The sequence below is a fragment of the Solanum pennellii genome, chromosome 10 (assembly GCF_001406875.1).
Source record: "Solanum pennellii chromosome 10, SPENNV200".
Classification (NCBI taxonomy): domain Eukaryota; kingdom Viridiplantae; phylum Streptophyta; class Magnoliopsida; order Solanales; family Solanaceae; genus Solanum; species Solanum pennellii.
The window spans coordinates 860807-872124 of record NC_028646.1 but is presented as its reverse complement, the minus strand read 5'-3'; the positions used below and the strand labels follow the sequence as shown (position 1 = coordinate 872124).

The window sequence follows — 11318 nt, the reverse complement described above, 5'->3', positions numbered from 1 at the left end:
TAACGTCTTAATTGACGTTCACAAAAAATTTAGGCAAAAAAGACGTCTGAATTCTGATCACCAGAAATTCATGGATTATAACACATGAAAATTAGCAAAATGAGGGATTTACCTGCTGTGGGGCTCGTTTAACCTTGAAAATGGGTCTTTTTGGCTGTCAAGGTCAACTTGCTCCATATCTTACACCTTAAATGACGTCTACAATAAATTTGGGCAAAAAAGATAGCAGAATTTCGGATCATCAAAAATTCATGAACTATAACACACGAAAATTAGAAAAGTAGAGGGTGCACCTGCTCTGGGCTTGTTTGACCTTCAAAATGGGTAATTTTTGTCGTCAAGGCCAACTAGCTCCATAAATAACGTCTTAACGGATGTCCATAATAAATTGTATAAAAAAGACATCTGAATTTTGGATCACCAAAAATTTGTGGATTATAATACATGAAAATTGGCAAAATGGGGTTTACCTACTTTGGAACTCATTTGACCTTCAAAATGGGCCGTTTTGGCCGTCTGGGCCAATTGTCTAAATATATAACGTAATAACGGAGGCACATAAAAAATTTGATCAAAAAAGACGTCGAAATTCTGGATCACCAAAAATCCATGGACTATAGTACATGAAAATTGGCAAAATGGATTTACGTGCTTCAGGGCTCGTCTGAACTTTAAAATAGGTCGTTGCGACTGTCAGGACAACTGAATTCATAGCTACCGTCTTAACAGACGTCCACAAAAAATTGAGCAAAAAAGACGTCGAAATTCTAGATCACCAAAAATTCATGGACCATAGCATACGAAAATCGACAAATTGGAGGGTTAACGTTCTCCGAGGCTCGTTTGACCTACAAAATAGGTCATTTTGCACGTCAGCGCCAACATTCTCCATAGCTAACGTCTTAATTGACGTTCACAAAAAATTTAGGCAAAAAAGACGTCTGAATTCTGATCACCAGAAATTCATGGATTATAACACATGAAAATTAGCAAAATGAGGGGTTTACCTGCTATGGGGCTCGTTTAACCTTGAAAATGGGTCTTTTTGGCTGTCAAGGTCAACTTTCTCCATAACTAACGTCTTAAATGACGTCTACAATAAATTTGGGCAAAAAAGATAGCCGAATTTCGGATCACCAAAAATTCATGGACTATAACACATGAAAATTAGAAAAGTAGATGGTGTACCTACTCCAGGGCTTGTTTGACCTTCAGAATGGGTTATTTTTTTCGTCCGAGCCAACTGGATCCACAGATAAAGTATTAACATACGTCCACAGTAAATTTGGGGAAAAAAGACATTAGAATTTCGGATCACAAAAAGTTTGTGGACTATAATACATGAAAATTGGCAAAATGGGGTTTACCTGCTTTGGAACTCGTTTGACCTTCAAAATGGGCCGTTTTGGCCGTCTGGGCCAACTGGCTCTGTAACTAACGTCTTAACGGATGTCCATAAAAAATTTAGGCAAAAAAGTCGTCGAAATTCTGGATAACCAAAAATCCATGGACTATAGTACATAAAAATCAGCAAAATGGGGTTTACCTGCTTCGATGTTCGCTTGAACTTGAAATGAGTTTTTTTGATCGTCAGGACAACTGACTCCATAGCTAACGTCTTAACAGACGTCCAAGAAAAATTTGAGCAAAAAAGACGTCGGAATTCTAAATCACCAAAAATACATGGATTATACCACATGAAAATTTGCAATATGAAGAGTTTACCTAGTCTGAGGCTCCTGTGACCTTTAAAATGGGATAATTTGGACGTCAGGTCCAACTGTCACCATAGCTAATGTTTTAACAAATGTCCGCAAAAAACTGGAAAAAAAAAGCGTCTCAATTTCGATCACCAAAAAAATACATGGATTATATAGCACATGAAAATTATGAAAATGGGGTTTACCTGCTTTAGGATTCGTTTGAACTTCAAAATGGATTGTTTTGTCCGTCAGGGCCAACTGACTCCATAGCTAACGTCTTATTATATGTCCACGAAAAAATTGAACAGGAAAACATTGAAATTTCTGATCACCAAAAATCCATGGACTATAGTACACGAATATTGGCAAAAAATGATTTACCTGTTTCGGGGCTCATTTAACCTTGAAAATGGATCGTTTTGACTGTCAAGGCCAATTGGCTAAATAAGTAACGCCTTAACGAATGTCCACGAAAAAAATTAGGCAAAATAGATGTTGGAATTCTGGATCATCAAAAATTCATAGACTATAGCACATAAAAATTGACAAAATAGCGGGTGTACCTGCTCTGGGCTTGTTTGACATTCAAAATGGATCATTTTTGCCATCGGGGTCAACTGGCTCCATAGATGACGTCTTAAAGAACAACCACAAAAAATTTGGGCAAAAAAGACATCGAAATTCTAAATCACCAAAAATTTGTGGACTATAATACATGAGAACTGGCAAAATGGGGTTTACCTGCTTTGGAACTCTTTTGACCTCTAGAATGGGTCGTTTTGGCAGTCTGGGCCAACTGGCTCAATATCTAAATTTTTAACGGATGTCCACAAAAAATTTGGGCAAAAAAGACGCGAAATTCTGGATTATCAAAAATTCATGGACTAGCACATGAGAATCAAAAAAACGAGGGGTTTACCTTCTTCTGGGCTCAGTTGATCTTCAAAATGGGTCGTTTTCTCCGTCAGGGCCAATTGACTCCATAGATAACGTCTTAACGAACGTCCACAAAAAATTTGGGCGAAAAAGATGTTGAAATTTTGAATCACGAAAAATCCATGGATTATTTCGGGGCTCTTTTGACCTTGAAAATGGGTCGTTTTAGCCGTTAGTGACAACATGCTCCATAGCTAACGTCTTAACGGACGTCCATGGAAATTTTGGGTAAAAACAAATCGGAATTCTGGATCACCAAAAAATCATGGACTATAGCACACGAAAATCGGCATAATGGGGGATTTACCAACTCTAGAGCTTGTTTAACCTTAAAGTGGATCGTTTTGGCCGTCAATGCCAACTAGCTCTATAGTTAACGTTTTAACGGACATCCACCAAAAATTTGAGCAAAAAAGACGTTGAAATTCGTTATCACCAAAAAAAAAAGATTGCGGACTTGCACACGAAAATTGCCAAAATGAGGGTTTTGCATTTTTCGGGGTTTGTTTGACCTTTAAAGTGGGCGTTTTTGGCCGTCAGGGCCAACTGGTTCCATAAATAATGTCTTAACGGACATCCAAGAAAAATTTGGGCAAAAAAAACGTCGGAGTTCTGGATCACCAAAAATCTGTGAACTATATAGTACACGAAAATTGACAAAATGGGGTTTACCTACTGTTTTAGTTGTCATGGTGAAATGGCTCCATATCTAACGTCTTAATGGGTTGTTTTGGCCAATTGTCCCCTAAATGTCCAAAATAAACTCTTAAAATGTGAAATTGTATTTACTGCTTTCTCAACTCCCTAAAGAGAGTTCCATAAAGTTTTCACAAAGAAATCATCTAGAAGTCGTATTACAAAATGTTCATTGTCTTAACATACACGAAGACTAAGAAAATCACCTAACTCCTGTAACTTGGTCTCTAAATGCCTAAAATGAACTTTAAAATGGTGAGACTATACGTGTTGCTCCCCCAATACCCTACAAAAGGTTCTGTAAGGATTTTGTGAAGAAATCCTCGATAAGTTATATCACCAAAATATTCATGGGCTAACACATACGAAAAAATAAGAAAGTCGCCTAATTCTTGTAAGTTCGCCTTTAAATGTCCAAACTGGACTCAATAAATAGTGAAACTGTAAAATTGATATCACCAAAATATTCATGAACTCACTAAAATAGTCAAGGACTAACACACAAAAATTGAAAAAGTCGCCGCCTAATTCCTTCAAATTTGTCCCCAAGTGACCAAAATGGACTCAAAAGATAATAAGATCGTACATACTTCTCCCTCCAACTCCCTATGAAGAATTCCGTAAATGTTACGCAAAAAAACTCATCTAAAAACTACGTCACCAAAATATTCATGGGGTAACACATAAAAAAACTAAGAAAGTGGTTCAATTCTTATAAATTGGTCCCCAAAATGCCCAAAATGAACTCAAATGATAATGAGATTGTACATACTACTCCCTCAACTCTTTAAGGATGGTTTCCTAAAGATGCGCAAAATAAAATCATATGAAAATCATTCACTAAAATATACATGAGCTAACACACATGAAAAATTGATAAAATCTCCCTAATGGAAATAAATAATTGCCAAATTAGGGAACTACTACATCTAATTTCAAATAGTAAACCAAAGGATTAGCTATACCTGGATAAAACAAAACATATAACAAGAATAGCCATCCTCTCGATGCTAAATTCCAAGATTACTAAGAATTATGATATTCAAATTGAAAGCAAAAGTTCACCCAAGTTTATCCACTTCAAAGCCGAACACAATGTCTTCATTTTCACCACTTAAGGAAGTGGTTCAAGTGAAGGTGCACTAAGGAACAAAATAAATTTACATAACAAGAAACCCCTAGAGGAAGTATGAGCATAATTTCCTGTGCATTTCTACCTTTTACTTTACACATATAATGCCTTCATTTCTTAGTACTACTGATTGAAAACAAATGCGGGAAAAAAAAGGAAGTCGGATAAAGGATGAAATAAGCGGAAACTGTGAAAACATAAATAGGATACATCTTCAACACTCCGCAAACCAACCAGAGCCACTGCCTATCCTACTCATTAAGCCACCCTGACGAATTCTGCTGTGAATAGGGCTGGTAAGGCCTTGGAGCAAAGCCCAATGAGTTACCTTGAAACCCAGGTCGAGCAATTCCACCACCGTAGATGTCTCTTCTGCCTTCAGATCCCATGCTACTCATCCTACCAGGATATAACTCATCCTGTGGAGCGTACTGTTGCACAGGCGTATTGATCACTCCATATGTTGGATCAGTTGGACTCGGACGGTATCCAGGGCCAGCACCTGCTACATAGTGACTTCTGGGAGGCAAATACCCATCACCCAGCTGCCCATAAAGGTTACCCTGTGGTCGGACATCTGACTCCCTTGCATACATCCCGCCATTTGAGTGACTGGTGTATGGTCTATAACCAGGTATATCTGCATGATCTCTCTGGTAGCCCACAAATCTTTCATCTGAAGACCTGAATGCATACTCACGACCAGGACTAGAAGACTGAGAATACTGGTGATTTAAGCTCGAATAAGGCTCCTGCATTGGCAAGCCATTCCTTCTTGCCACGTCACCGTCCTGATGTACCCTGTGCCCCATATATTCAGGACCAGAACTAGCAGACTGAGGATATTGGTGAGTTAAACCTGAATAAGGCTCTTCAGTTCGTAAGATGTGCCTTCTTTCAAAATCCCTATCCTGATGTACCCCATACCCTGTCTCTTGCTCTCTCAGTGAAGCAGCAGCACTTTGACCTGCAAAACGCTGATAGTGTTCATTCTCATCTGAAGACGATATTGTGCGATCAAGCGACTTATGATAGGTCATGTTGGGGGAGGAAGACAGAGATCTTTTCCCTATAGACTTGTCATCTGTTGCTTTTTCATCCAACTCTCTCTTACGTTTCGCTGTGGACTTATCCTGTCTTGATTTTTCATCCAAAACTCTTTGATATTTGCTTCTATCCTGACTCTCTCTCATTGACTTCTTATCAGATTTACTCTTGATTATATCCTCACTCCCATGCATTGACTTCTCATCAGAGTTTTTCTTCCCATGGATCCGTTTATCACTAACTTCTTTTCCACTGTTATTCCGTGATCTCTCCTTGTATTCTTGTTGCTGATGTTGCTTCATATCCTCGAAACCAGTGTCATTATTGATCCTTGTCGACACATCTTCTTCATGTTTCAGTGAACGATGGGCAGTTGTGTGGGAGCAATTTTCTTCTAATTTTATATTGGACGGGTGGCCATGCTGTTGAGCAATTACTTTATGGATGGTTGTCCAATCAGTGCGACTCCAAAGATAAAGCGGTGGTGCACTCACATTCCAGTTGTCCATTTGTTTGTCATTTTGATCAACAGACCCAGGCAAATAAAATGACTGGAAAGGAATACGGATGAGCCACTAGACACTTTACTTCTCATGTTGTTAATAATACATTTGTCTTAATAACAACTCACAAAAAAAGGGAGAAACAGTTTACCTTCCCACCAAGCAACGTATCATCCTCCCAAATTAGATCATATGGAGACCTCTTTACATCTAACCTGGTTCAAATAGAATAAGTTTTACCAAAATCAGAGAGAGAAGAAAGAAGAAAAAGTTCACACAAATAAAAGAGATGCAAATACCGTTCCGTCTCTTTTGGAACAATGAGGATAAGAAGCTTTGGCTTAAACTCAAGTGCTTTGTTAATAAATTTGTTAGCAAGAGCAGCATTGACCCCAAAAGGAGGGTTCAGCCCCATGATCTACACCAAGGGGTAAAAAATGTAAGTCCAAGCAATGTATGGTGAAACTAATTAATAATGGAGCTGGTATATATCTGTCAATGTTGTGCTCTTAAGAAATTTTGTTTCCTACCAACTTCGATCCTTCAGGCAATTCGTCTGATTTGACAGTCATCCAGTCCCTCTTCTCAAAATTAAAATCATTCTGCAGGAAGGACAAGGAACTGCAATAAGTAATGTGCAAAACACCTAGGCATATAGACAGTCACTCGTCAAAGCTTGGACATCTATAATCATTCCTTAGGCATCTTCCACCTGAAACATGCACTTAACAAGGAAAATAATTCACCTTTGGTGAGAATAAATCATAATTCTTATACAAGCAACCCTTCCCAATTCCATCCAGCTTCTTTTTCATGAGGCAACTAAAATCGTTGGAGCCGCAACAGAAGTCCACAATCTGCTCAACAAACACCAAAAACTTTAATCCATTGCCGGCTAACAAAGGAGCTTGTCCAATCTTAGAAAGTTTACAAATCATAAATAGCACGATCCTGGCAGATTTACAACTCACAGTATTGGGCATCAATTAATCATGTTCCAAAGTACAACAGGAGCAACACAGATGATTTGTGTTTCCCCTATTAAAGTACTAGCATAGAAGAAAATCAATGAATAAAGTTGGAGAATTATAGCCACTTCACAGAATGAGAACATTATTGTACTGAAAGTAGGTAAGAGTTCCACTCATAAAACATAAGGCCAGCACAGATTCCTACCATATCACCATCTCGAACATACCAATGAAGCATATCGACGATCTGCACAGTAGAATCACGCACTCAGTCAAGTAAATATAGCAGGTAGAGACACTACAGCCTGATGAGCAGACATGAAATAAGATGCACTTAAGAGAAAACCACATAGATCATGGCCAAGGGGGAAGGGAGGGAAGGTGGTGGGTTTTGAAGAAAAACAGGTCCAAGCACGAAAGTGGATAGGAACCAATAGCCTACTTCTCATGAAAACCCCATTAAGTCAGTACTACTTCTCTTACGGTGAGACAATATAATTTATAGTGATCGACAGTGTTTTTCAGTCATTTTTGTTATTAATATCAAATAGAATTACTGTGACGTTTCAATACAATGAACAACGAAAATTTCTTAAGCTATTATTCATTATGTCTATCCTAGTGAGAGATCTGTTTACATCACCAAGAGAAATAACTGCTCAAGTGATCCAACCAGAAGGTGTAGAGATACATCAGCTGTCTTTCCCTACCCCACCATGCCCTGCCTTATGTACATCCCTAAGAGAAATCATAGCTCAAATGATCCAACAAGAAGGTGCATAAGTGGAAATATTGAAAGATAGCGAGTTGTTTTGTGCATTTTTTTTCTTCGCATTTGCAAGAGGTGGGAATAGGATAGCATTCCTTGTATGATCCACTGAACATTAGAAAAAATTAATATGAAAATAATGATGCACTCAACTCAACCAAGCTTGCGAATCCCTGTGTGGTGATGAGTGATGACACTCTACAATCTGATGATTGGCATGCAAATGCACTTAGAGAATATACCAGATCATGATCAAAGTAAAATCAATGCTGAAAATGTACCAGCCAGAAAGTGAAGATGTGTCATTAAACCTAGAAAGCGTAAATTTTGCCCTTTTTTCTTTTACTTCTCTATGTTTTTGGGAGAGGTGGGAAAATAGCAATTTTATATAATGCATTGCTCCTTACTATAAAATAAAAAGGGAAAATGATGCACCATACTATGGCTGGAAATTCTAGAGCGGTCATAACATAAACTCCCACGAAGACAAACAAGTACTTACAAATCTGTCGTATCAAGATATGCAAACTTTTGATCTCCTGAACACTGAGATTCATTGTAAGTCAGTCATTAGTAGACCACAAGAGTTCCTAAATACAATTTTTTTCTGAAGTAACAAGAACAAGCAGGAGTTCCTCTTTTAACATTCCTGTGTAAACCTTATTTTTTCAAGAGACGTGATATAACGATCAAAAAGAAGTTGAGCCCAAAAAAACAAAAAGCTTTGCATAATTGAAACTCCCACTGAATAATCACATGATGACACCCCTAAAGAGCAGTATGTCACCTTAGGAAATGGAAGTTCTAAAACAATAACCAAGAAAGGGAAAATGGGGCCAGTAGGCAATGATATTACAAACAGGGAAAAGCTAACGGACATCACCAACTTATTTTATACTACCTTAAGAAGGAGCTAAATGGAATGACAAATTAGTAAAGAGGAGCTTCCCATCCCCCACACCAAACCCAAATTTAAAAGCCCTTAAACTTCAAGGCACTTAATCTTCTTTCTGGCTCACCTTCGGATACCACCAGGCAGAGAGGTAAAATCACACACATTAAGAATATCTTCTGACAACAAATATGTTTGAAGGCTAAGCTCACCTCTCTAAGCTTCTCCACTTTAGTAAAGTGGCGACCATAGGACGTATAGCGCATGCCATATAGAAATGGAGCAAGATATACTCGGAGCTTGCTCTACAAAATAAGAAGAATTCATACAATTAGGGAAGAGCCCAAAAGGCATTCAACATAAATTTTGAAATTTGGGACACAATATAAAGTCAGAAGAACAATATAGAAAGCGAATAGAGGTAAGATTTCAGCAACCACTGGCATCGAGTCCTGTTGAAAGTGCAATGAACACTTGAACCCACGAGAACAGCTAATATAAGATGCATAGACCTAGTTGTGCAGAATCGATTAATACTTCAGCACTACAAATCACCAAACAGCCATCTAAATATGCAGAAAGAAAGCCAGCTATTTAATTGGAAGACCAGAATAAAACTTAATATTGAAACATTTCTATCCATTTAAAACAAAAGAAACTTAACCAATCAAACCACCAGTTCCATATTGTTATCTTTAGCCTTATTTATCAACATTCAAGCAGATTCAGTTATTGACAAATGCTACTGAAATTTATTTTTTAAGAAGTGCTTATATACCACAACTAATTCGGGAAGAAATGATTGGCCATTAGTCTATGAAGTAATTTTCACAAGAGATAAACCAAAATACTAATTATTTATATAAAGCAACCAAACACAAATTACAATTATCAAACCCACTATGAGCAAATGCTGATTTTATTACTGATATATTTACATTACGTGGTTGTTTGGTAGTGTGTATTAGAAAAAAATAATACATGGATTAGCTTTGTGTATGTATTTTAGTACCTTGTTTGATATACTTTCAGCCTATGTGCATTAGTTACACACTCTATTGAGAATTGAGTATTGAGGAGTGTATAATACATGAAAATTGATGAAATTAGTAACGCAAGGAGATTTAATGCACACATTAGTATGGTTAAAGACTCAATTGCCCCTCAAAATCTTCTTTACATCTTCTGCGCCATATTTGTGAAGGGTATTTTTGTACATATTTTTTTAAAAACTATGCAATGCATGCTATTATATTACATCAAACTAAACAATGCATAATAAATAATCTTTGCAAAATTAATGCAAGCATAACTAATATATTCTATTTAGAATTATTCTTGTACACCCTACCAAACGATCCCTAATAGTAAAGAGAGATCCAAAATCTTTGGTGTGACATATATGTATCCTTTTCCATCTTTCTCTCTACCTCCACGTGTTTCACGCAAGGGACCACCGCAACTTGTGACCACATATTTACTTTTGGAAGATACTTCTTGAAAACAGGTACAGAAGGAACCAACAATGTGCATCAAATGGTGAAATGACACTAGAGAAACAATTGATCAAGCCACCCATGCATCAAGAATGTCATGACCACTCTTCGATAGCTTACCTTTTAAGTCGAAGGTCTATCATAAACAACCTCTCCACCCCACATTATGGATAAGGTCATCGTACATCTTACGCTCCCCATACCCCACTTGTGCAATTACACCGTGTATAGGTGCAATTACACCGTGTATAGGTGCAAGGCAGACAAATGGAGGCTCACCTCTAGAGTCTTGTGATAAAAGAAAGTACCACTAAAACACAAATGTATGTTCCACAGAGTGGTGGTTAAGTTGGCTATGTTGTATGGAAGGGAGTGTAGGCTAACTAATAAACCCTCGTGTTCAAAAGATGAGAGTTGCGGAAATGAGGATATTAAGTTGAATATATGGGCATACAAAAAGGGATAGGATCAAGAATGAAGATATCTAGGACAAGGTGGGAGTGAACATCCATGGTGGACAAGGTGAGGAAGCGAGATTAAGATTATTCAAGCATGTGAAGAAGAGATGCAGCGGCACAAGAGTAAGGACGTGTGAGAGGTTAATATTGGTGGATTTAAATGAGATAAGAGGTACGGTTGAAAAGAAAATGAGGTGATTAAATAGGATATGGCGCATCTTCGCTAATCAAGGACAGGATAGGACCTTAGATAGAAGGATGTGGAAGTCACAAGTTAGATAGAAGATTAGTAGATATTAAGTGGTGTCCCTCTTATATATGAGATAGGCATGGTGGTAGAAAGATCATTGTACATGTTTTTCATTTCATACCAATACTATTAACCATATTCTCATAGTTTCTTGTCCTTCAATTTTGTTAGTACTTGTTGTTTTGTTGTCATTCGATTATAGCATTCGTTTGTTGTTCTTGTTCCTATTATTCTAATATCATGTAATGCTTTATTTATTATTCGTTGTTTTCTTTACTTAGGTGTTTTCTCTTACAAACTGATTTGAGTTGCGTTACATGAGTCGAGGGCCTTTTGAAAACAGTCTCACAAATATTTTTTGATCCTGTAAGCATATTATATACTACAATATTCCCATAAATACACATCCCTCAACAATATCACTATCTTTATTTGGTTTGAAGAGAGAGAGAGAGGGGGGGGGGG

The 11318-nt window shown here is 37.5% G+C and overlaps 1 protein-coding gene across 4 annotated transcripts in view; it reads right to left on the bottom strand.

The window, feature by feature from the left end:
- Positions 1-4339: 4339 nt before the first annotated feature.
- Positions 4340-11318, bottom strand: part of LOC107002274 (protein ENHANCED DOWNY MILDEW 2) — a 12893-nt gene continuing 5914 nt past the window's right edge. For 2 of the 4 annotated variants that reach the window (XM_015200225.2, XM_015200226.2), the window contains exons 13-19: positions 8862-8954; positions 7194-7235; positions 6764-6874; positions 6548-6619; positions 6317-6435; positions 6169-6232; positions 4719-6065 (exon numbers count right to left, since the gene is read on the bottom strand). In XM_015200225.2, coding sequence (XP_015055711.1) covers positions 4719-6065; positions 6169-6232; positions 6317-6435; positions 6548-6619; positions 6764-6874; positions 7194-7235; positions 8862-8954 — 1848 coding nt within the window. Of the gene's footprint in view, positions 6066-6168; positions 6233-6316; positions 6436-6547; positions 6620-6763; positions 6875-7193; positions 7236-8861; positions 8955-11318 lie in introns of all 4 variants that reach the window. The other 2 variants (XM_027912047.1, XM_027912048.1) reach the window with 2 other exon arrangements.